Source organism: Bos taurus, chromosome 10 (genome assembly GCF_002263795.3).
Source record: "Bos taurus isolate L1 Dominette 01449 registration number 42190680 breed Hereford chromosome 10, ARS-UCD2.0, whole genome shotgun sequence".
NCBI lineage: Eukaryota > Metazoa > Chordata > Mammalia > Artiodactyla > Bovidae > Bos > Bos taurus.
Genome location: NC_037337.1, coordinates 29692190 through 29719750, shown reverse-complemented (window position 1 = coordinate 29719750; position 27561 = coordinate 29692190). Strand labels below are relative to the sequence as shown.

The window sequence follows — 27561 nt, the reverse complement described above, 5'->3', positions numbered from 1 at the left end:
TGAATGGATCAGTGATTTTTTGGGTGGGAGGAGTCACATACAATGATTTTTTAGACATTAACATATTTTTTAAAGTTAGTTAAGATACAAAAATCTGGAAACTCTGATACTCACGTTTTCATATAAGGCTGCCAGGGTTTCCAGATCAACCACAGAATCGTCCACATTAAAAATGGCTGCCGAGCACCCAAAGAGAACGAGAAAGGATAAGAGGTTAGACCGGACTCTGCTGCACTAACGTTTACTCCATGTCCAGCTACCAAGCAATGTAAACGTTTGCCCTCTCTCACACAGGTTGTCTTCTGACATGCTCTTGCCCCCTTTCCTTCTGCACCAGGGGGGCCCTGTGAAAGAAACCAAAGTGGTTCTGATTGCTGGCCTAAGCCTTGGCCCTGCCTGGTTTAATTCCTCAAGCTCTGCATCCTTTCTGCAGTTTAATTTAGGCTCCGCAGGAGAAGTGTTTGTGTTTTAAAACTAAATCAGTTAGTAGGTTTGAAACACAATTTTAAATCTTTCTTCCCGCCTGGTAATTGAAGAGATTTAATACCTAATGCACCAGAACTGACGCTTGCCCATTACCAGGAAGAGGGAGAGAAAAAAGACGATGTTGGCAAATTAAATGAATTCAGGCATGTGATTTCAGGCACCTTTCCATGGCTGCTGCAAACATCTTGTTTGGATTAAAAAGACAAGAAAAAGCAATAATTGCATCAATGGCAAATTAAGATTATGGAAACCTCCCATGAGCAAGTCTTAAGGCAAGTTCTCGTTCCCATGGTTTTATTTGGATTCTACTTGTTGTTCTGTATCCTAAATAAGTCATTTAGCTGTTAACTAATATGCCTGTGATTTCATCTAAAGAGATTCCTTCCCATATATACCAGCATACAAACATGGAGATTTTAAAGCCTTAATGGATTTGGCAATCAAAGTGCTTGAAATAGGCAGCTCCACATCTTTAAATAATTATTCAAAACTAATAAGGTTTGTTCCCTCAACCCCACCTCCCTTCTCTGACTTTACATTGTGAAATTAACCAGCACGCTAGTAAATTTTCTACGTGGCAGGCTAATTAATTTTATTAAACCAACCAGTGATATTTAGAATGCCTTAAAATTCTGCTCGTCAACCATTACTCTGTTGGTTGGCATTACACCATGGTTTTGGAGAAGGTAGGGATCAAGGTAAAGGGCAGGTTGCTTTCAAATTGTTTTGCTTCTTCTACGGTTTAGAATTGTATGAACCCCTTTATACAATTTTAATAAACTTAATTAACTGAGCTAAGATCATGTAACTTCACAGAATACTGAGAAATGTACTTAAAATTCCTTCACAGGGCACCTTCTCTAATTCAGGAGTTAATCAGCAAGCTGTTCCTCAGCTACATGGAGTATTGAGAAAAGAAGCGGTTAATACGCTAGTGACAAAGTCAGTCATCTCAGATTCCACCAAGAAGAAGGAAGATTACACTCCTGAAGAGGCCAATCTAAAACCACTAAAGAAAAATGTCCTTTGAGGAAAGAAGGAAAGAATTTACCCTCCCAGGACTGTTATACTATGCATGGAGATAAGATGATTTCGCTAACTTATTAACAGGACCACGCATTTTTAAATTTCTGATGCTTTAAGGAAACAAAAAAGAGCCAGGAACAATGTCTATTTTATGTAAATTATAATAGTTTCCTATAAAAATCAGCCAATGAAAATGCAGTAAGACAAGGCAAAATTCTAAAAATAATTTATCAGAGATGTTCATTTCTAAACTAGGTACTGCATATAACTGCAAGTTTACATATAATCAAGTGATCTTAACTAATGGGAAAGAGAAGGATCTGTTGGCTTCCTTTCCTGGTGAGTAAATATTTGAGTTTCAGAAGTTAATCAGTCTGGGTCCCAGATATACAATTTGATGGGTTATATCCTCAGCCAATTCCCCTCCAGTGTGCTAGGAAACAGAGGAAAACACGTAGGGAGGATGGGACTGGAGAATGAGCATGGGCTCTGGCAACATTTATTCATTCATTCACCCAGCCCTTGAATAAATATTTGCTGAATGTGCCCCAAGTTCTAGAAACTGTTCTAAAATGCTGTGATTATATAAATCAAATGTGTCTAAGACATTGAAGGCACTTGGTCTCATGAGACTTATACTCCAGCTTAGGGGATAGAAAATAAACAAGTAAATAGTTACAGATAATGATGTAAAGAAAGAGTAGAGCAATAAGCAACCTTAGAGAGGCTGATGGATGAAGGCTTCTTTGAAGAGGTGACATTTAAGCTAAGAGCTCAGCAGGTCAAGTTCTATGAGTGGGAGAAAAGCCTGCCAGTGAGAGGTAAGGACAGAAAGAGGTTTCTTATCTTGATGAAGGAATAAGCCCAAGATTCAGAAAAAGACCAAGGTGACTATTATGGATGGAAGCAAAACTTACCTACATGATCTGTCACATTCAGTTCTATTAGGTTCAGTGTACTGACTCCAGTATTCTTGCCTGGGAAATCCCCTGGACAGAGAAGCCTGGCAGGCTACAATCCATGGGGTCACACAGAGCCGGATATAACTGAGCACACACACACACATTCATAGGAGGGGTCTAATTTCACTTACTGAAAACATTAAAGCAAGATGCATGCTAAACCGAGCTCATAGAGCATTATGAGAAATCAAAATAGAACCTACAAATAGTGACTATGTGATGTTAACTATACACACTGTGTACGTGTTTTAATGCTTGTTAATGCCTTATCTGCTTTAACATCTGGAAAGAATTAGAGAAAGAAGACTACCACTTTCTGGAATACTTGAGTGTTTCCAGTAGGAGCAGTTGCTATTTAAACCCTTTTGGTCCTTTAAAACCCCACTCAAGGCCCACCTTCAGAAGTGTTAATAGAAAAGGTATATGCGTGAGTAACTCTAATTATGAAAAATAATGTATTGAACTTCTTAAGGGAAATATTAGATAACTTCGGGTCCATTTGGGCTTCCCTGGTGGCTCAGACAGAAAAGAAATGGCCTGCAATGTGGGAGACCTTGGTTTGATCCCTGGGTTGGGAAGATCCCCTGGAGAAGGGAATGGCTACCCATTCCAGTGTTCTTGCCTGGAGAATTCCATGGATAGCCTGTAGCCTGGAGGGCTACAGTCCATGGGGTTGACCAAGAGTTGGACACGCCTGAGTGACCAACACTTTCACTTTTCGGGTCTATTTAGAAAGCTAACCTAATCTTAACTTCTCATTTCCATCTTGCCCATCAAAGCACTTTTCTTTGTACCACCCAAGTTATTATTATTATTTTTTTAATCAAAATTTTACTTTGATGTTTGAAATACCTTAGATGTCTTTCCTTTAAATATTGGGTAAAGTCCAGCCACATAGGCCTAATTTTTAAGTCCATTCCTTTCCTGGCCCTGAGTGACACTTCCAATCTCATCCTTTACCATTTCCACTGCTCCCAGGCCCCCTGAGCTCCAGCCACACACCTCTCTACTCCTGAACATTCCATGGTTTTTTCCCTTCCTGCCCCTCACCCTCCTAGGCCTTGGTGAAAAGTTTCCTCCCCTGGAAGGATGCTCCTTGATCTTTGGATCATTAAGTACTCATTCTTTACCTCTTCCATGGGACCACTCATATTTTATACTGGGTGAAAGAGTCTATTTTAAGAAGCCATATTAGTAAGTTGCTTAACACTTGGTTGTGGAAGGTCTGTAGTCAGGGATCATTTCTACACATCTTGATAATCCCACCATCCAGCATAGTCCTGGGGGTAGTAACAGGAATAAGATAAATGTCTATAGATAAGACAGATGTCCCAGAAATCCCAAAGAGTGAGTCTTGCTGCTACGTGTCAGGAAAAGTTCCTCGATAAAGACAGCGTGAGGTTTTGAAAAAGAGACTTTTAAAAGGGATAGGACTGATGAATAAGAATAATATGCATATCTGAATTAAGGTTGTTTGCCCACTCTTGTTTGTTTCCATTTAAAAAATCGAAGTATGGTGAGTAAAGCTGCACAATCATGCCCCATCCATATACTCAGTACAGATACAACGCTGGCCTGAATACTCCATACCTCAAAATCACTAAATTTTACAAGCAAATCTTCTCATTTTAAAGGAAAGAATAACGAAACTATCTTTCCTCTCATTCTTAACCTTCAAAGATGTTTTAAACAGTGGTATCCCCATAGGCAAAAAGCCATGAGTAGAAATTCAACTGTTATACTGCTTTAGGCAGACAGCTAAAGCACCCATTTATCAATCATCATGAATCAAGCCAAGTCCATTCCAAGCACTCACAATCTGTAATGGACAAGCGCCAGCGAATGTCAATGGGAAAGATGTGAGACATTCCCAGGATGAAGAAGCGGACACATACAGGCCCAGAGAACACACAGGCAATGGTGGAGAGTCCAGATCTGGCTTGAAGAGAGCATTCCTTACATACAGTTTGGAGCAAGGGCCTGTGGAATCCTGAAGGCCAAGGTGAAGAGCCTGTGGCACATCGCAGGGAGGCCATGAGCACTGATGAGTAGGTGAGGCAATGGGACAGAGTTCTAGTACATAGGATAGAGCAAAATTTGGAAAGAATCTTTTAGAACTTAGTTCAGCACGGCAGAGGTAGTGAAAGCCAGAGTACTGTGGACAGAAAGAACAGAACAGGAGAGAAAGACTGCAGAGCTCTGGGGAGTGCTGTCATCAACTGAGCCCAGGGAAGCAAGTCTGGTGTCAAATCAGCCTGAGGTTTTCCGTTTAGGTGTAGAGGGAGGGCTTGGGCCACCACAAAATAGGCAGAGGAGCTGACAAGGTGACATACGCATATGCGTATGTCATGGATATGCATGGATATGCAAGGTGCTGTCCCCTTAGGACCTGGGGGAGGAGTCGGGGAGAGGAAGAAGTCAATGGAGAGGTTAATTTAGGGCCAATGCCAAGTATTCTGCTGAGGTTTCTCCTCTTCCACGTGAGGAGCTTAAAACTGAAAAAGTAAAATAAAGTTCAGAGGTGGAAGCAGCACTGAAACGAGATCATCTGGTTGAGCCTAGGAACTTAAGAAATTAAACACTTTCTATTATTTCTATTTTACAGGGTGGCCAGGGAAGGTTAGGCTATTGGCCAAAGGGGTCAAAAGTAAAAAGAGCCAAAGTGCCGTGACTCATAGGAGAGACATTTTGCATGTACATAGTCCTGCCTTCTATTTACCATGAACAGTTTAAGTTCCTACAAGGGCCAGAATCTATACATGATCCTGCTAGTCCCCAGATATGGGACAGTGTGTTACAGAATTGATACTTGAAAGTGCTCACTATCAAATTTAGAAGCAGTCTATGAACCTATTCTGTTAGTTAATTGACAAATACATCAAAGAAATAAATCAGTCATTGATTAAAATATTTTTGGAGTTACCTAGGACCAGGTAGCCCCCTCCACTTTGTACTTGCAAAAACATACTCATTTCTCTCTCTTATACACACAAAACCCTTTATATCATATAAGGTGAATAAGCAAATACCAGCCTACACAATTCTCCAGCACACCTCCAAGCCCTGATACAGTATTCCAAGTAACTCTCTAGCTTTCGCTCCCATCTGTATCAGGCTCATTATACCAACACTCCCGCACACGGTGTCAGAAAGGTGAAGTGCCAAATTCACAAAGGGGAGACCCCAACAACTCATTGCTACTGTGATATCAATCACGGCTGGTGGGTTTTACTTTTATCTCCCTCTCTCCTTAGTTACCCCTGCTCCCACTGTCAGTTCAGTTAGAGTATTTCACCTACACCTCACAATAGGTCGAGAGGAAATAGACACACGCTGTGAAAAGCTGGTAATTTTATTGGGTTCCTTTACCTTTAAAAATCTGTTACTTGGTCAAGTCTGGTTTCTGGGCTCCTTTTTTGCAGGGAAATTGAGGCAAACATTTTTATGTGGTCCTCTGGTGCCTGCTCTGTACTCTGAGAGTTATATACACAAGGATCATTAGAGTAGGGTTTCGCCCATTAAGATATAATAACCGTCAGCAGGGACAAAAAGCAGATCAGTATCACAAATTCAAACTAACAGGCACACATAAAAACTATGCGCCTGCTTCAGGCACAGGGACGGGGGTCAAGGTCTTACACAATAGGTAAATTCCCTCTCCACTTTGGAGACAGCTTTTTCACAAGAGCGGGGTAAGGAGAAAGAACAGGCAGGAATTCTCACAGCCCTCTAGCCATTTTTAACCCTGAATGCTTTTCTATCCCAAAGCGCACCTTGTCGGAATAAAGAATGGTTGTGTTTGCTGTTCTGAAGGGTTTCTAATTAGTAAAAAACATGTACTTACTCAAGAGAGCTGTTCTTGATCAAAGTAGTATCTTTGGGCAAGAAACACATGGCAGACTGAGGTAGGAAAGGCATACTCCTTTTATTGTTGTTCAGCCGCTAAGTCGTGCCTGGCTCTTTGCAATCCCATAGATTGCAACACAGCAGGCTTCCTTGTTCTTCACTGTCTCCCGGAGATTGCTCAAATTCACGTCCATTGAGTCAGTGGTGCTATCTAACTATTCTTAGTTTGTTCGGTTAGACCAAGTAAATCTGGTTGTCCAAGGTGTGAAAGATGTCACATGGGTAGGGTTGGGTTGCTTTAGCAGGCTTTGGCTATCGCTGGTTTTAAAACTGGAGCCTATCATACAGAGTGAAGTAAGTCAGAAAGAAAAACACCAATACAGTATACTAACGCATATATATGGAATTTAGAAAGATGGTATGTATGCGAGACAGCAAAAGAGACACAGATGTGAAGAACAGTCTTTTGGACTCTGTCGGAGAAGGCGAGGCTGGGATGATTTGAGAGGGTAGCGCTGAAACGTGTGTATTATCATATGTGAAGTGGATCGCCAGTCCAGGTTCGATGCGTGAGACAGGGTGCTCAGGGCTGGTGCACTGGGATGACCCTGAGGGATGGGATGGGGAGGGAGGAAGGAAGGGGGTTCAGGATGGGGAACACATGCACACCCATGGCTGATTCATGTCGATGTATGGCAAAAACCACTACAATATTGTAAAGTAAGTACCCTCCAATTAAATAAATTAATTTAAAAAACAGCCTCTATGTAGCCCATTGTATGCTTCTTTGCATTGCCTTCAGTACATGACATCTTTTATAAGTGGGTGTTTAAAGATCCTTTTCAAGTGGAATATTCTCAGTCCAAGAAAGAAAAGGTGAATATTTGATTATCAATAGAAATTATTTTGTTAACAATGTTAGCTTCCAAATAGCCAACATAAAACTCAGCTCTTTCAACCAAATTATGATTTTTTAGGGCTTGATAAATAATTTGTAAGGAAAAGAGAATGGAATGGAGAAAGCAACATGGAAGGCCTTGGGTTTTTTTGTCTTGTTTTTTTGTTTTGGCCATTTTGATCATGGCATGTGGGATCTTAGTTCCCTGACCTGGGATCAAATTTATGCCCCCTGTCTTGAAAGCATGGAGTCTTAACCACTGGACCACCAGGGAAGTCCCAAGCCCTGGGGTTTTTAAACTCTCAGGTAATCTAACCCTCAAAATTCCCACAAACCAACTCCTCTGACCTCTCTTAAGAGAAAGGCAAGGATGTGGGGTCCCAGAAAGAAGGTGGTCTTGGCAGAATCTGAAAGCTGAAGAAAGGGAAAGCAGGACTATTTCCCCACAGTCTCACCTCCCTCTGAGGCCATCACTGAGAATGAAGACCAAGCTTGTGACAAAACTGGGCAAGAGGTGAAAAGAAGGGGGCCAGGCAGAGACAAGTGTCAAAGAACCACACAGGGGCCAGAACAAGAGCTGCAGAGCCTGCCCCACGGAAAGCTCAGTAGCCAGGTCTCTTCACAATGGCCAGAACACTCCTATAACCTTTCCCTACTGACCACCGTGCTTCTCCTCCGATGGCACCAGGCCCACCTGTGCAGACACAGGTATAGGCCAAGCCTTATTCCACGCACATATCCAGAGCAAATGCTGAAGGCAGCAATTATTTAGCAGCTTAAAGGCATCTCTGTGCACTCCACCAGAGGGTGGGGAAAGCAGACAGAAAGTACTGGGGATGAATAGTTAATTAGTAGCTGGCTTTTATTGGGAACTTGCTATGTGCAAGGCATTGTTCTAACCATTTTACATTTATTCATACAAGGAAGATTCTACTGTTGCCCTGAGTTTTACAGGCAACGAAACTAAGGCATGAAGAATGGTTTCCCAAGCTCAGTTCCATAACCAAATTGACTGGACCATGATTGTACTTCTTTTATCCTTTGTAAGTGTCAGTCTAGACATAATCACTCCACGGAAAGGAGACCTGGGAGGAGGAAATGGCAACCCACTCCAGTATTCTTGCCTGAAGAATCCCACGGACAGAGGAGCCTAGTAGGCTGCTGTCCATGGGGTCACACAGAGTCAGACATGACTGAAGCAACTTAGCAGCAAAGGAGACCTGAGTTTGATCCTGGGTTGGAAGATCCCTTGGAGAAGGGAATGACTAGGCACTCCAGTATTTTTGCCTGGAGAATTCTTGGGACAGAGGAGCCTGGTGGGGTACAGTCCAAGGGGTCACAAAGAGTCAGACACAAGTGAGCAACTAACATGTTCACTTCTCAAAATTCTCACCACACACACACACAAAAGTGCTAACCAACTACCTATTAAAAGTCTACACAGAAACCTTGCCTCTGAATGGCATCCCATGTTTTATACATCAATCAGCAGTCTCCCAGTAGGAACCATAGATACCCAGGCCACAAAAATGTCATTTGTGTATTATACACATCCATAATGCCAGCATTATTTAATTATTGCTAATACTTAATTCATTTCTATGGTCCTTTTTTAAAATTTGTGGCCACACCCCATGGGCACGTGGGCCCTTAGTTCCCCAACCACGGACTAAACTCGAGCCCCCTGCATTGGAAGGTGGAGAATTAACCACTGGACCACCAGAGAAACCCCTCAAATATGCTATCTTAATATATGTCATAAGACAATCAAACTTTGTTAATTATTCACAGTTACTGACAATAATCAGTATTGTGGTTCCCAATCATAGCAAAAAAGAATGTCTAAAAAACAAAAGGAAACCCAGAACTTGAAAAGGCATTATCTTAGTAGAAAAGAAAATCTAAGAAGAAATCAACAGTAATATAAAATCCATTTTACTTAAAAAGATATTACTAATTGCAATTTCATACTGCATGCCAGAACTGACTAAAAAGGGAAGCGAAGGCACAAAAAATGAAGAAACACAAACAAAAGTTTCCCCAGACACATAAAGAATAGCAACTGTCAAGGGAATATATTTTATGATACTATCTACATTGCCAAACACTTGCTGGTGTATCATGTAAGTTGGCACAGACCTTTATTCAAGCTTTGTTGGAGACAGGAGGCAAGAGTAAATGACACAGTGTAAACAGGAGCCAGCTAGCAGGTGACAGAAAGAAGCATCCCGAAAGGGACACATCTAGTCTGTCCCCAAAGCTCCAAGTCACTCAACCTGATCAAGCAAAAATCCCAATTCTTGTCTGAGTTGAGGCATGTACTCGGTCACAAGGTGCCTTTTATAGGTGCAATTAAAATTGTCCATGGTTCAAACCTCAAAGAGGGGCACAAGCATCGAATTCACACAACTTCCGCTGCTTCATTCCCTCTATTCTCTGTAGGGCAGTGGAATGAGAAACAGTCTGGGTTAAGCTGCTTCTGTTCTTCCATTAGTTCTGGTTCTTTTAAGCCAAAATTACATTCCAGGCAGATTGGATGGTCTCAGCCAGTTGCCTGAAGGTAAAGTACAAAAGAAATGCCACCCTTGGCTTTCTGGCCCCAGCTCCGAGAGGGGAAGAATGCACAGGGGTTCAGAGAGAGGTGGGTGGGACCCTGCTGCTCAGGTGTCTTAGACTCAGCAGGAAGAAAGGAGAGCTGGGAAAGGACATATAGTAGCATTAGAGCTACTGTTTATATTCATGCCCAAACTGAGCTCTGCCCATGCTTAATAAGCTGATTGACTCTGATGCCTCCCTTTGGTACGTCAGTAGGTCATGACTACCTGTCACCATCGGTGGGTAAACTCACACGTGGCTTCCTCACTTGTTCCTTTACTTCCAATGTACTGTGATTTGGTAGCAGTGGCAGCGGTGTTGGGGGGGTATTAAATAACATTTTCTGATTCTAAAATCTAGTTTTAACTAAACTCGACAAAATAAACCAGTTGGCTTCAAAAGATTCCTGAAGAGAAACCCCAGACTGAAGATAATCCATCAACAATAAGAAAAATGGCAGAGCACAGGCTTGACTGCTAGTATAAGTTCTTCATCAATCGTGGAATGAATTAGAAACGGGGACAGTTGAATTAGATCTGCCAAGATGCTGACCTCTATACATTATAGTAGAATTTATCAAGAGACTGTTTGAAATGTGGGTTTAAATCCACTATTTTTAATAATAAACTTCATTTTATGTATATACTGAGCTGTGAGATACTAGCTGTTGAGAATTTAAAGCTATCAAAATCAGTAACACATTTAAAAATATTAATCTCAATTTAATTTATATCTTTGCATTCATTTTATGATGTGAATATTAGTTCTGTGGCACATTTACATGATGTACAAGTTCTTAAAAACATGTCTTGAGAAGCATGCTCTAAAATTTTTACTGGCAAAGGTGCACAATAAAAATTTTGCCCTTTGAGTGTAGGTCTTCCAGACCAGAATTAGAATGTTCCTCAGGAAGGGTCCTGCAGACAGTGACTGCAGCCATGAAACTAAAAGACGCTTGCTCCTCGGAAAAGAAGCTATGAAAAACCTAGACAGTGTATTAAAAAGCAGAGACATCCCTTTGCTGACAAAGGTCTGTATAGTTAAAGCTATGGTTTTTCCAGGAGTCATGCACAGATGTGAGAGTTGGACCATAAAGAAGGCTGAGCGCTGAAGAACTGATGGTTTCTAACTGTGGTGAAGACTCTTGAAAGACCCTTGGAAAGCAAGGAGATCAAACCAGTCAATCCTAAAGGAAATCAACCCTGAATATTCATTGGAAGGACTGATGCTGAAGCTGAAGCTCCAGTAATTTGGCTACCTGATGAGAAGAGCCAACTTATTGGAAAAGACCCTGATGATGGGAAAGACTGAAGGGAGGAGGAGAATGGGATGATAGAAGATGAAGATGGTTAGATGGCATCACCAACTCAATGGACATGAGTTTGAGCAAATAGGTGGTGAAGGACAGGCAAGGCTGACATGCTGCTGTCCACGGGGATTAAAGAGTTGGACACAACTGACTGAACAACAGGAAAGCCCAAGACAATTCACAGTGAATTTCAGATGCCTGGAAATTCATTATGTTTTAGACAACTGGCATAAACCTTGACAGAGATTTCTATAAATTATTAGGCAAAAAGGAGCAAAGTCCAGTCAGCATTCTCAGATCTGAGTTTTAGACTCTGGGTATACAACTAACTTACATTTTGATTCGAGATTCCTAAACAGGAAGATGGTCTTTGATACAACTGAACTCTAAATTGAGATTCTGGACTAGTTAGAACTAAAGTGAAAAATGTTTTATTTTGATGTTAGATTAAATATTATAAATATGAATTCTGAGAGTGTACGGGAAATTCCAAATGGATGCCAGGAGGTTTCTGGCACCTAATCTGTTGCAATGCATATGGAGGTTTATATCAAGAATAGTCAACAGCAATTTTCCATCTCCCCTGGGAAAAAGAATAAGAGGAAATCACCAACATGGAATGAAAACACTAATTTGCAATCATTTAGGAAGTCACTGTAGCCAAGGATGCCAAATGTTTTTAAATATAAGTCACCCTAGTTAAGTAGATGGAAAACCAGCAAGGAGTAAATCACTTGTTCAGGATATCTCCTGGACCAAATACAGGTGATGTGGTGTTATGGTCAGTGTCCTGAAGCCATTCTTCCTCCACAACCAAGGTCTCGCCTTTAGTCACGCAGTGCTTTAAACTTCAGTCAGAACAGAGACTTAGGTTTCCCCTGTGAGATCCTGCACACCGCTTGGGGTGGAGAGAAACACACACGGGTGGCTATCTTTGTGGGGATGTTCGCTCTCTAATCTAGCCCTATTTCCTTAGTATCAAGCTGGAATTCTCAGACGTTCTCGAACACTTCAGCTGAAATGTCACCAGTCATCTCCAACTCAAATCATGAAAAACAGAACTGACCTTTCAGCTTCTACCCACGCTTTCCCTGCTCTATTTTCATTTTATGCTTTTGGCACCATTATTCCCATTCTTGTTGAAACCAGCAACCCCAAACTTCATCATCATACGAATCTCATGGGGCTAACCATAACAATCTGCTCTTCAGACACCCCTTGTACATGTTCCCCTCTACATTTCCACAGACACAGCCTTAGTTCTGGCCTTTGCCATTTATTATGTCAACAATCACAATCCCTTTCTATCAGATCTAGCCATGCACACATGCTAAGTTGCTTCAGTCATGTCTGACTCTTTGCAACCCCATGGACTGTAGCCCACCAGGCTCCTCTGTCCATGGGATTCTCCAGGCAAGAGTACTGGAGTGGGTTGCCATTTCCTCCTCCAGGGGATCTTCCCAAACCAGGGATTGAACCCGCACCTCTTATGTCTTCTGCCTTGGCAGGCAGGTTCTTTACCACCAGCGCCACCTGAGAAGCCTAGATCTAGTCACCCACCTGACTATTTCTGTTTATTCATTCAACAGACCCTTGATGATCCTCACCTCATCGCCAGGTACAACAAGGTGTGAGGGACACATCAGTGAGCATTATCCCTCTTGCAGTTTATCTTCTGATGGCGGATGTAAGTCAGAAGTATATGAACAAAGAAAATATTAAGTGCTGAGTAGAAAATAAGAGAATTAACTTAGAGTGACTTAAATTAGGGAGGAGGATCTGGGAAGACCTCTTTGAGATGTTTAGCTGAACCCTATGAAATGGTAACCCACTCCAGTATTCTTGCCTGGAGAATCCCGTGGACAAAGGAGCCTGGTGGGCTACGGTCCATAGGATCGCAAAGAGTCAGACATGACTGAAGCGACTTAGGAGCAAAGAAAAAGAGTGTGCTATTGAATGGGGCTGGAAAAGCATTTCAAACAGAGGGTACATACTGTGCCTTCAAAGACACGGAGGAAGGAGAGAACTTGGCCTGTTAAGGAATCAGAGGACCACTGACGCTGGAGAACAGTGAGAGAGAAGTGAGCACAGTCGAGTACAGGAGAAGATAGGTCTGCCGCCAGAGCATGAAAGGGCTTGGAAGCCAGTCTTCTGTGATTGGCGAAGTATTTCTGCACTCAAAATGAGATCACAGCACTGCCCCTTTTAACTTCTGTCTCCGTGTTACTGATAGGATAATATTTGAATTTCATCTGATGACAGTCAGGATCCTTCCTGGTCTGGATACTACTTGCCCTTCGAGTACTTTGTTCTGAAACCACCCACATTCACATTCAACTTGTAGACTCTAGATTTGCCTCCTTTTCACATGCCTCCTTTCATCAGCTGGAAAAGCTCCTTCTCTGTGTGATGACCACCACCATTTCATCCTCTAAGACTCATCTTAAGTTTTACAGGAGGAGCCAGTACATTGATCTCTCGTTGTTTCACAGGTATCTTTATTCTGTGATCTTAGGATACTCTGTACATCTCTCCCACCATCCTGTGAACTCTTGAGAATGTGAAATTCAGGATGTTATGTGTTGTGGTAGTCACGGTGTCTGAAACAGAGCTGGCATTCAGTACATGCTTATTGAGGGAGAGAGGGAAAGAGGAAGGGAGGAGGTAGGCAGGCAGGAAGAAGTTTTGTCCAAATGCACTAGAATGAAATTTATGACATTCTGATGCCATCTAGTCTAAGGTTTACTCTATTCTTTAAAACCAAATTAAAATTTAAAAGATTCTTTATTGAATGACTTCTATATATGATAAACTAGCCCAGTTCATGGTAAACAATGCTTAATTACCAGAGAAATTCTAAGGAAAGTAATGCTACATGTGATAAAGGACCATACACTGGCTCTGTTACTTGCTATCAGTTAACAGACCTGGAGGTACTGAGCCCCCAAATTCTACTTCTTCAATATACACTATAGGCAGTGTCAAACAGACAACACAGAAGGGCCCACTTTACAAATGAAGAAAGTAAGGTTGCTTTTAAGAGTTGAACAAGTAAAAACTGGATTATCCATTACCTCTGTGGGAGGTAACAGTGGGCTGAAACAGCCAGAATTATTATTAAGGTGACCAAGCTGTTATCTCAGCAAGAGGAGCAATGGCATAAGCAAATATCTAATGCCAAGTAGAGATAAGTGAGGTGGAAGTAACAGTGAATAGATATTATACACATTTTTGTCATGCTGAAGGAAAATTCTCTATTGTCCTCTGAGTGGATATACTAGCTTTCTGGTTTATTCATCAGCTTCTTATGAGTCTGCATGAAGCACAAGTTATTGTACCTACCTCTGTACACTGACAAAGCTGAATATATGACTGAAAGACTGAAGAACAGTCTCTTAGCTGTGGTCACTTCACCACGGTTAACACGCTGTGTGACCCTGCCTGCCTGCCAGCTGGTCTGTTCCAATCAGATCTCATGACAGCTACTTCTCTCACATTAAAACAAATGTTTTAGGTCAAGGTCAGCACAGGGAGTCCTTTCATCAGGATAAGAACACAAGGCCAAGTGCATTCCATTCATGACCAGACATGGATTCCGAATGAAACGTAACCGACACAGCTCAGGCTCCTAAGTGACCTTCAGATGCCAGTGTCAGTCAAATGCTTCTAAAAAGAAATTAAGCGAGAGTTATACTGTTAGATTCATCTGGAATGTATTACTAAATGAAAACATGAAGTGGAGATAATCGTTTTTTAGAACTTAGGATCCAACTCTGGTGGATAACAGAGATGCTTGAAGCAAGAGAAAGAACTAAAATGGTGCCCATGAGTCCTAAAGTCTGTGATGCTACAATCAACATTTCCAACGCTAAAATTTAAGTTCATGTCTACTTCATGAGAGCACGTTCCTATCCAGGGTAGACTGTTGAAAAAGGTCTGGGTGAACTGATCTCTTATTCAACTCACCGTGAACATTCAACATTCATCCAATGTTAGAGTGCCAAGGGATGAAGGTTTACAGTCCTGAGTTGATAACTGGAATAGCACACTGTTGGAATGAGTCTTATCCATACGGCAATCTGATGTACACTACAACCGGACAAGCCTAAAGAGAAATGAATCAAGTGCCGTTGACACTGACACTATGGATAAAGACTAATATCCATAGTGCTACTTGTTATGGTAATGAAACCAAGCATGCTTGATTTTCACCAGGCTTAGAACGAGCACTGTGGTTTAGGATAAGACTCTGCCACTATATCTGAAAAATTCCTTTCTAATTTCAATGACTGCATCAAAAAAGGGAGTCTCCTTGACAAAAGATTATAAACTAACCTGCCAATATTTGTTTTCTTTTATTTTTTTCATTTGCCTTAGTATCACAGTTTTCTGTGTGAATTTCAGAAATTCCATCCTAGAGGATCTAATACCTAAAGCCACTGACGTATCCTTTTCTAATTTTGACAGTGGACCTTTCCAGCCACCCTCTGCTCCAATCTCAAACCAACTACTGCAACGCTGTTTTGAGGTTTAATATTTCACACTTATGTATTCAGTTCTACTACTAAGCTAAAATAGTAAAGACAAGTTTATTTGAATATTCTGCAACTGTCGTCTGATTCAGTATATGTTTAGTTTTATGTGGAATTTTAAATGTTTGCAATAAAGCAAAATTTCAAGCCTTTAACAAAGCTTATTTCAGAGGAAAAATAATATATGCAAGTTTCTTAAGTGCTTTGCAGTTTAGGACCTCCAGGGGGGACATGTGGGGTCCTTCTGCTGTGTCCTGGAGATAACTTGAAGACATCGTCAACTAAAACCTGAAGAGAAGTGTGACTTAAGAGTGTCTCCATGGTTACACTGAACCTAGATTTCCTGAAGCCATCTATGAGAGATTGTATTACCACTTAGAAAATATTATCAGTGATATGTCAAAATGAAGATCTACATTTAAATGATGGCTGAGAAAGGAGCAGAACATCTTCACGTAAGACACATTTTAAAAATGTTGGAAGATTTTGGGTTTACATTCCCAGGGCCTAAAAATAGATATAAAAGTAAAATGTCCTTGCTTTCAATGTCTTTCAAACTGAGCCAAAGATAACCAAGTTGAAGAAAAAACAAGCAGGGGATGAAGAAACAATGACATAACTAAATGTATGAAAATGGAGAGTGTTTCTCTGTAGAGGCATTCCTGCTAATGAAGAAGAAATGAGAGGACTGCTGCTGCTGCTGCTGCTGCGTCACTTCAGTTGTGCCCGACTCTGTGCGACCCCAGAGACGGCAGCCAACCAGGCTCCCCCATCCCTGGGATTCTCCAGGCAAGAACACTGGAGCAGGTTGCCATTTCCTTCTCCAATGCACCAAAGTGAAAAGTGAAAGTGAAGTCGCTCAGTCGTGTCCGACTCCTAGCGACCCCATGGACTGCAGCCTACCAGGCTCCTCCATCCATGGGATTTTCCAGCAAGAGTACTGGAGTGGGGTGCCATTGCCTTCTCCAATGAGAGGACTAGGAGATCATTATTGGGCAAACTTCAAATGAAGTAACGAACCTAGGCAAAGATCACTAGTGCCCACAAACATCATAAAGAGAATATTACGTACTTAAGAGAATAAAGAGAATATTATGTAATATTACAGAATATTATGTACTTCTCGATAGAATATACAGTAGCATCTATGAACTATTTTTTCTCCACTGAGATTAACTCTCTAGATCAAAGTAAAAGTTTGCAAGAATCACAGGAGACAGAAGAACATAATAAATAAAAACATGGCAATGCAATCATCAAAACTTAAAATGTAGGAAATTTCACAGGACGAGTGATCTGGGTTCTTTGCAAAAACAATAATTGCAAAGAAAAAAAAAATAGAGGATAGAAACCTCTAGATAAAAAGAAACCTAAGAGATGGACACATTCAAGGCAATGCATGAAATCTGTATGATTCCTCATTTGAACTAATTGTACAAGAATGGATAAATTTACAATCAGTGATATTAGAATTATATATTTGATGACATTAGGAAATTATTGCAAATGACTTTAAAAGCATGATAAATTGCAGTCATGTATAGATGTGAGAGTTGGTCTGTGAAGAAAGCTGAGGGCCGAAGAATTGATGCTTTTGAACTGTGGTGTTGGAGAAGACTTTTGAGAGTCCCTTGGACTGCAAGGAGATCCAACCAGTCCATCCTAAAGGAGATCGGTCTTGGGTGTTCTTTGGAAGGACTGATGTTGAAGCTGAAACTCCAATACTTTAACCACCTGATGCAAAGAGCTGATTCATTTCAAAAGACCCTGATGCTGGGAAAGATTGAGGGCAGGAGGAGAAGGGGATGACAGAGGATGAGATGGCTGGATGGCATCACTGACTTGATGGATGTGAGTTTGAGTGAACTCTGCAAGTTGGTGATGGACAGGGAGGCCTGGCATGCTGCAATTCATGGGGTCGCAAAGAGTCAGACACGACTGAGCAACTGAACTAAACTGAATGGCACTAGAATTATGCTTAAAGTATCCTTATCTTTCATGGTATATTTCATGGTATATTGCCATTTTTAAGGGAGGAATTGTAAAATATCTGAGATTGGCTTCATAATAATCTAGTAGATGGAGTGTTTTAGATGAAACAATCTAGTTAATGAGTTAATGATTTTGCCTCTAGGTACTAGATATTTAGTATTCATTGTGGCCATTCTATTTTTGTATATGTTTGACATTTCTCACAATAAAAGCTGAAAAGTTTTAAAGTCAGGGGAAAAAAGTATGAATAAGACTTACCCTGCTGGATATCCTTCATTTCTAAATGCAAACTAGAGATCAAGATTCCCACAGTTTGAGATCGTTTTCCATCCAATAACTTGATGATCTAGAATTTTAAAAAAAAAATCAATATAAGCCTAAATGACCAGGCAATCTTTCAGAAGCATAACAAAAATATTCATAGCTTTAGATACCCTGATTGGCTAACTGAACTGATGCTACAGTTACTGCATTTTAAAACTCTAATTTGACAAAGCAATCTATAGATTCAATGCAATCCCCATCAAGCTACCAATGGTATTTTTCAGAGAACTAGAACAAATAATTTCACAATTTGTATGGAAATACAAAAAGCCTCAAATAGCCAAAGCAATCTTGAGAAAGAATGGAACTAGAGGAATCAACCTACCTGACTTTAGACTATACTACAAAGCTGCAGTAATTAAGACAGTATGGTACTGGCACAAAGACAGAAATATAGATCAATGGAACAACATAGAAAGCCCAGAGATAAACCCACGCACCCATGGATACCTTATCTTTGACAAAGGAGGCAAGAATATACAATGGAGAAATGACAGCCTCTTTAACAAGTGGTGCTGGGAAAATTGGTCAACCACTTGTAAAAGAATGAAACTAGAACACTTTCTAACACCATACACAAAAATAAACTCAAAATGGATTAAAGATCTAAATGTAAGACCAGAAACCAAAACTCCTAGAAGAAAACATAGGCAAAACACTCTCTGACATAAATCACAGCAGGATCCTCTATGACCCACCTCCCAGAGTAATGGAAATAAAAGCAAAAATAAACAAATGGGACCTAAGTAAACTTAAAAGCTTTTGCACAACGAAGGAAACTATAAGCAAGGTGAAAAGACAGCCTTCAGAATGGGAGAAAATAATAGCAAATGCAGCAACTGACAAAGAATTAATCAAAAATATACAAGCAGCTCCTGCAGCTCAATTCCAGAAAAATAAACAACCCAATAAAAAAATGCACCAAAGAACTAAGCAGACATTTCTCCAAAGAAGACATACAGATGGCTAACAAACACATGAAAAGATGCTCAACATCACTCATTATCAGAGAAATGCAAATCAAAACCACAATGAGGTACCATCTCACACAGTCAGAATGGCTGCTATCAAAAAGTCTACAAACAATGAATGCTGGAGAGGGTTCGGAGAAAAGTGAACCCTCTTACACTGTTGGTGGGAATGCAAACTAGTACAGCCACTATGGAGATTCCTTAAAAAACTGGAAATAGAACTGCCATACGACCCAGCAATCCCACTGCTGGGCATACACGCCAAGGGAACCAGAACTGAAAGAGACATGTGAACCCCAATGTTCATTGCAGCACTGTTTATAATAGTCAGGACATGGAAGCAACCTAGATGTCCATTGGCAGATGAATGGATAAGACAGCTGTGGTACATATACACAGTGGAATATTACTCAGCCATTAAAAGGAATACATTTGAATCAGTTCTAATGAGGTGGATGAAACTGGAGCATATTATACAAAGTAAGTCAGAAAGAAAAACACCAATAGAGTATATTAACACATATATATGGAATTTAGAAAGATGGTAACAATGACCCTATATGCAAGACAGCAAAAGACACACAGATGTAAAGAACAGACTTTTGGGCACTGTGAGAGAAGGCAAGGGTGGGATGATTTGAGAGAATAGCATTGAAACATGTATTTTATCATATGTGAACTAGATCGCCAGTCCAGGTTCGATGCATGAGACAGGGTGCTCAGGGCTGGTGCACTGGGATGATCCTGAGGGATGGGATGGGGAGGGCGGGTAGAGGGGTTCAGGATGGGGGACACATGTACACACATGGCTGTTTCATTTCAATGTATGGCACAAAACCACTACAATACTGTAAAGTAATTAAACAATTAAAATAAATAAATTAAAAAAAAACTTTAATTTGAAAGATATCTAGAAAATAAAGGAAAAATACCACCCCAAATTCCACCAATCTAATACAAGCATGCAAACCTCTATAATATTTAATTTGCTCTGATCTTTTTTATTCAAACACACTTTAAGTTGTAACTGCACCACATATGCAAGTTTTTAATCTAACTTTGCCACTTATCACTGGCCTATTTCCATGTGGGACTTTGTAAGTCACTTCATGGCCTCCAACCTCCTTGGCTGCAGACCATCCACTGAGTGGCTCAGGGGAAAGATCACTGTGATCTGGACTCCACTGTTGACCAGTCATATGACCTTGGAAAAGTGACTTAAATTCTAGGAATTCAACTTTTCATCAAGAGTAGGCTTGACTGTACTGTGTGTATTTATTCTAGAAATTAAATGACATAACATACATAAAGCACCTAAAATAGTTCCTGACATAGATATTATTTAAATAAAATTTTTCTATTCAAGAGGGTTAGGTTGCTCTGTGGTTGTGCTATGATTAATAATACTTTGTACATACAACTTTAGTTTGAAGTTGTTTAGAAGTACTCTTTTATAATAGTAATATTATATATGTATATAAAAACTTTTATAATCTTTTTAGAAACTCTAAATACCTCACTGACAATTATTTCAACCCTCTATGAATGTTCCATGGAGAGCTCATTATAGTTTCATTTCTCTTTAAATCTAGTGAATCAAATCAGCTCCAAAGAACATATCACACAGTGACCACTAAGGGAAAAAAATTTATTTTTCTTTCTTGTGGCAGGGCTACAAAAATCAATATGAAATCACCTAAAACATCATCAAATCATATGTCTTTAATGCATTCTGTTGGGTGAAATATAAACTAAAAAGCTATGCTTCCTCTCCCACCTATGAGCATATAAACTTACCAAAAACATAGCGAAGATAAGATTAAATAGTAATAAACATCTACATTTATACTGGTACTAACTAGCTGAGTTGCTTGCTAGTTGAACAATAAGGGATAACATTAGTTTGTTCCAACCAAGACTATTGTCTACCTATCTATCAATCAATACTGAGTCAATTACTGCCAGCCCCGTATCGTCCCCTGCTCAGCATGGCTACTCTTATATATACTGTTAGGCCAAAAGTACTGTAAACCTTAAGCTTTCATCAAGATAAAAGTAAAAACTGATGATCAGCTTAATGTGTTTAATCATTTCAACATTAGCCTTAGAGAAAGATTCTTGGAGGATACAGAATTTCAGTTTTTAAGAAATAAAGAAGATACTTGGTATTTTCATTAATTTTTTTATATAAAAGCAAAGGAAGAAGAGATTATATATAATCAAACATCTTCTTTAAAAATGAAATTTCTGGCTTTTTCTTAGAGGACATAAATTTAAAGTGAAACCATCATTAAGTCCAACACAAAATTAAGAAAATCCAAAGTTTTGTGTACATATTCAGGCATGTATTCATTTATTAACAAACATCTGCCATGCACCTGTTATGTGCCTGGCACTGCTTTGGATTCGGAGGATGCAGAGGTGACCAAGACAGATCACGTCCTTGATCTTATAAATTTTGTAAAGCTTAATGATTTAATACTGCTGAGAAGAACTAAAAAGGCAAATAAAACTATCTGCAAAGCAAATTCAAAGGAAGAAAAGCTTTGAGAAAGGACTGGATTTACCCTTAAAAGTCCAAGATAGTGACTGAGATACAACCTTGGTTATGGCATACACATCAATGTCAAGGAGACAGGCACAGGAATCAAACGTAAGACAAGAGGACAATTTGGTTGTAAAACATGTCTTCAGACAAATATTCACCATGCTATCCAGTTAGGGTTCTGAAAACCCTGGATAACACGGTCTTCCTACAGGAAAAACAAGGTTCAAATTCAAGGCTTTCTAATAGTTAATTAAAAAAAGACAAGAGAGCAACCACAAGAGAATAGAGAGGGAAGGATTGAAATTGAAATTGAGATTCTGTCATAGGATAAAAAACAAGCAACTACCATCAAAAAGTCTACAAACAATAAATGCTGGAGACGGCATGGAAAAAAGGGAACCCTCCTATACTGCTGAAGGGAATGTAAATTGGTACTGCCATGATGGAGAATAGTGTGAAAGTTCTTTAAATAAAAAAACAAAACAGTTACCATATGATCCTGTAATCCCATCTCTGGACTTATATCAGGAAAAGACAAAACTCTAACTTGAAAAGATACATGCACCCCAATGTTCATTGCATCACTATTTACAATTGCCAAGATACAGAAACAATCCAAGTGCCCATAAACAGATGATCAGTTTAAGAAGATATAGTGCATATATACAATGGAATATTACTCAGCCATAAAAAAGTGAAATAATGCCATTTTCAGCAACATGGATGGACCTAGAGATTACCATACTAAGTAAGACAGAGAAAGAAGAGTATCATACATCACTTATATGTGCAATCTAAAAAAAAGATATAAATTTATTTACACAACAGAATCAGACTCACAGGTGTCAGAAACAAACTTACGGTTTCCAAAGGAGAAAGATGTAGGGAAGGATAAATTAGGAGTTGGGATTAGCATATGCATACTATATGTAAAACAGATAACCAATAAGGACCTACTATGTAGCACTGGGAACTCTACTTAATATTCTATAATAACCTACATGGGAGAGAGTCTGAACAAGAATGGGTATATGTATAATGGAATCACTTTGCTGTATACCTGAAATCGACAAGACGCTGTAAGTTAACTACATTCCAATATAAAATATAATTTTTTTTAATAAACAGAAGCAAGCAAATTCATTCCCACTTCATTATTCAACCAGGCTGACCTGTGGAAACAATGTTACTACTCCTGCAATTCTATTAACTGGGCACAGTAGGTGTTTGGAAGAAAAGTGTCTGTTACTTTCAGCTAGCTGGACTAAAAAATTAAATTTCCTGAAATGCATTGCTACTTCCTAAAAAGGGAGTCAGCAGTGCACAAGTCAGAGCATTTGTATTCTCTTCCTTATTTGTGTCAAATTCTTTGTCTATCTCTAACTAGAGCTTTAAAAATGGACCGGTATATGTTTCCATGTAGTCTCTCTTCAATTGTGGAATAATACCATGTTTCTCAAAACCAGCTGAACTGGTAGGAACAAGGTGGACATAGAATGGATATATGCTCTAAGCCCTCTTCATTTCTTTCATTTTCATAATTGGAAAGGTTTGAAAGACCTTGAAAGACCATAATTGGTCTTTGAAATTATTGTTTGAAAGACCATAATTGAAAATAAAAGGTTTTCTTCTCTCCACACCCTCTCCAGCATTTATTGCTTGTAGACTTATGGATTGCAGCCATTCTGACTGGCTTGAAATGGTACCTCATAGTGGTTTTGATTTGCATTTCTCTGATAATGAGTGATGTTGAGCATCTTTTCATGTGTTTGTTAGCCATCTGTATGTCTTCTTTGGAGAAATGTCTATTTAGTTCTTTGGCCCATTTTTTGATTGGGTCATTTATTTTTCTGGAGTTGAGCTGTAGGAGTTGCTTGTATATTTTTGAGATTAGTTGTTTGTTAGTTGCTTCATTTGCTATTATTTTCTCCCATTCTAAAGGCTGCCTTTTCACCTTGCTAATAGTTTCCTTTGTTGTGCAGAAGCTTTTAAGTTTAATTAGGTCCCATTTGTTTATTTTTGCTTTTATTTCCAATATTCTGGGAGGTGGGTCATAGAGGATCCTGCTGTGATGTATGTTGGAGAGTGTTTTGCCTATGTTCTCCTCTAGGAGTTTTATAGTTTCTGGTCTTACATTGAGATCTTTAATCCATTTTGAGTTTATTTTTGTGTATGGTGTTAGAAAGTGGTCTAGTTTCATTCTTTTACAAGTGGTTGACCAGTTTTCCCAGCACCACTTGTTAAAGAGGTTGTCTTTAATCCATTGTATATTCTTGCCTCCTTTGTCAAAGATAAGGTGTCCATATGTGTGTGGATTTATCTCTGGGCTTTCTATTTTGTTCCATTGATCAATATTTCTGTCTTTGTGCCAGTACCATACTGTCTTGATAACTGTGGCTTTGTAATAGAGCCTGAAGTCAGGCAGGTTGATTCCTCCAGTTCCATTCTTCTTTCTCAAGATAGCTTTGGCTATTCGAGGTTTTTTGTATTTCCATACAAATTGTGAAATTATTTGTTCTAGCTCTGTGAAGAATAGTGTTGGTAGCTTGATAGGGATTGCATTGAATCTATAAATTGCTTTGGGTAGTATACTCATTTTCACTATATTGATTCTTCCAATCCATGAACATGGTATATTTCTCCATCTATTAGTGTCCTCTTTGATTTCTTTCACCAGTGTTTTATAGTTTTCTATATATAGGTCTTTGGTTTCTTTAGGTAGATATATTCCTAAGTATTTTATTCTTTCCATTGCAATGGTGAATGGAATTGTTTCCTTAATTTCTCTTTCAGTTTTCTCATTATTAGTGTATAGGAATGCAAGGGATTTCTGTGTGTTGATTTTATATCCTGCAACTTTACTATAATCATTGATTAGTTCTAGTAATTTTCTGGTGGAGTCTTTAGGGTTTTCTATGTAGAGGATGATCATGTCATCTGCAAATAGTGAGAGTTTTACTTCTTCTTTTCCAATTTGGATTCCTTTTATTTCTTTTTCTGCTCTGATTGCTGTGGCCAAAACTTCCAAAACTATGTTGAACAGTAATGGTGAAAGTGGGCACCCTTGTCTTGTTCCTGACTTTAGAGGAAATGCTTTCAATTTTTCACCATTGAGGATAATGTTTGCTGTGGTTTGTCATATATAGCTTTTATTATGCTGAGGTATGTTCCTTCTATTCCTGCTTTCTGGAGAGTTCTTATCATAAATGGATGTTGAATTTTGTCAAAGGCTTTCTCTGCATCTATTGAGATAATCATATGGTTTTTGTTTTTCAATTTGTTAATGTGGTGTATAACATTGATTGATTTGCGGATATTGAAGAATCCTTGCATCCCTGGGATAAAGCCCACTTGGTCATGGTGTATGATCTTTTTAATGTGTTGTTGGATTCTGATTGCTAGAATTTTGTTAAGGATTTTTGCATCTATGTTCATCAGTGATATTGGCCTGTAGTTTTCTTTTTTTGTGGGATCTTTGTCAGGTTTTGGTATTAGGGTGATGGTGGCCTCATAGAATGAGTTTGGAAGTTTACCTTCCTCTGCAATTTTCTGGAAGAGTTTGAGCAGGATAGGTGTTAGCTCTTCTCTAAATTTTTGGTAGAATTCAGCTGTGAAGCCGTCTGGACCTGGGCTTTTGTTTGCTGGAAGATTTTTTATTAGTTTCAATTTCCATGCTTGTGATGGGTCTGTTAAGATTTCCTATTTCTTCCTGGTCCAGTTTTGGAAAGTTGTACTTTTCTAAGAATTTGTCCATTTCTTCCACGTTGTCCATTTTATAGGCATATAATTGTTGATAGTAGTCTCTTATGATCCTTTGTATTTCTGTGTTGTCTGTTGTGATCTCTCCATTTTCATTTCTAATTTTATTGATTTGATTTTTCTCCCTTTGTTTCTTGATGAGTCTGGCTAATGGTTTGTCAATTTTATTTATCCTTTCAAAGAACCAGCTTTTGGCTTTGTTGATTTTTGCTATGGTCTCTTTTGTTTCTTTTGCATTTATTTCTGCCCTAATTTTTAAGATTTCTTTCCTTCTACTAACCCTGGGGTTCTTCATTTCTTCCTTTTCTAGTTGCTTTAGGTGTAGGGTTAGGTTATTTATTTGAGTTTTTTCTTGTTTCTTTAGGTATGCCTGTATTGCTATGAACTTTCCCCTTAGGACTGCTTTTAAAGTGTCCCACAGGTTTGAGCTGTTGTGTTTTCATTTTCATTAGTTTCTATGTAAATTTTGATTTCTTTTTTGATTTCTTCTGTGATTTGTTGGTTATTCAGCAGGGTGTTGTTCATCCTCCATATGTTGGAATTTTTAATAGTTTTTCTCCTGTAATTGAGATCTAATCTTACTGCATTGTGGTCAGAAAAGATGCTTGGAATGATTTCTATTTTTTTGAATTTGCCAAGGCTGGATTTATGGCCCAGGATGTGATCTATCCTGGAGAAGGTTCCATGTGCACTTGAGAAAAAGGTGAAATTCACTGTTTTGGGATGAAATGTCCTATAGATATCAATTAGGTCTAACTGGTCTATTGTATCGTTTAACGTTTGTGTTTCCTTAAGGGAACTCTCTTGCACTGTTGGTGGGAATGCAAACTAGTACAGCCACTCTGGAGAACAGTGTGGAGATTCCTTAAAAAACTGGAAATAGAACTGCCTTACGATCCAGCAATCCCACTGCTGGGCATACACACTGAGGAAACCAGAAAGGAAAGAGACACGTGTACCCCAATGTTCATCGCAGCACTGTCTATAATAGCCAGGACATGGAAGCAACCTAGATGCCCATCAGCAGATGAATGGATAAGAAAGCTGTGGTACATATACACAATGGAGTATTACTCAGCCATTAAAAAGAATACATTTGAATCAGTTCTAATGAGATGGATGAAACTGGAACCTATTATACAGAGTGAAGTAAGCCAGAAAGAAAAACACCAATACAGTATACTAACGCATATATACGGAATTTAGAAAGATGGAAACAATAACCCTGTGTACGAGACAGCAAAAGAGACACCGATGTATAGATCAGTCTTATGGACTCTGTGGGAGAGGGAGAGGGTGGGGAGATTTGGGAAAATAGCATTGAAACATGTATAATATCATGTATGAAACGAGTCGCCAGTCCAGGTTCGATGCACGGTACTGGATGCTTGGGGCTGGTGCACTGGGACGACCCAGCGGGAGGGGAGGGGAGGGAGAAGGGTGGAGGTTCAGGATGGGGAACGCGGGTATACCTGTGGCGGATTCATTTCGATATTTGGCAAAACTAATACAATATTGTAAAGTTTAAAAATAAAATAAAATTAAAAAAAAAAAGAAAAGGTTTTCTTTTATTACAGTTAAAAAAAAAGGAGAAATAAAATCATGAAATCTTCCATATCAACACAATTTTAAATGTACAGTAAGCACTGTTAACTATATGCACACTGCTGTACAGCAGATGGCTAGAAGTTTTTCATCCTGCAGGATGGATACTCTAGACCCCTTGAACAGCTTTACTCCGTTTCCTTCTCCCCAGCCCCTACGCAGCTTTCTGCTTCTACAAGTCTGACTACTTTAGATACCTCATATAAGCAGAATCACACAGTATTAGTCTTTATGTGATTGACTGATTTCACTTAGAATAATGTCCTCAAGGTTCATATACGTTGTAGTGTGCGATAGAATTTTCTTAAGGCTGAATAATATTCCATTGTGTTTGTGTATCAGTTCAGTCGTGTCCGACTCTTTGCGACCCCATGAATCGCAGCACGCCAGGCCTCCCTGTCCATCACCAACTCCTGGAGTTCACTCAGACTCACGTCCATCGAGTCAGTGATGCCATCCAGCCATCTCATCCTCTGTCGTCCCCTTCTCCTCCTGCCCCCAATCCCTCCCAGCATCAGAGTCTTTTCCAATGAGTCAACTCTTTGCATGAGGAGGCCAAAGTACTGGAGTTTCAGCTTTAGCATAATTCCTTCCAAAGAAATCCCAGGGCTGATCTCCTTCAGAATGGACTGGTTGTGTGTGTATATATGTGTGCATATATGGGAGAAGGAGTTGGCAGCCCACTCCACTATTCTTGCCTGGGAAAGC

At 39.5% G+C, this 27561-nt stretch overlaps 1 protein-coding gene across 10 annotated transcripts in view; it reads right to left on the bottom strand.

The window, feature by feature from the left end:
• FMN1 (formin 1) overlaps nucleotides 1-27561 on the bottom strand; it is a 503899-nt gene that overhangs the window by 178207 nt on the left and 298131 nt on the right. For all 10 annotated transcript variants that reach the window (XR_009496165.1, XR_009496164.1, XM_059890802.1 and 7 more), the window contains 2 exons: nucleotides 17905-17992; nucleotides 115-176 (listed from right to left, as the gene is read on the bottom strand). Coding sequence is in view for 8 of the 10 variants with exons in the window: in XM_059890802.1 (XP_059746785.1) it covers nucleotides 115-176; nucleotides 17905-17992 (150 nt within the window). In the remaining 2 variants the exon portion in view is untranslated. The remainder of the gene's footprint in view (nucleotides 1-114; nucleotides 177-17904; nucleotides 17993-27561) is intronic.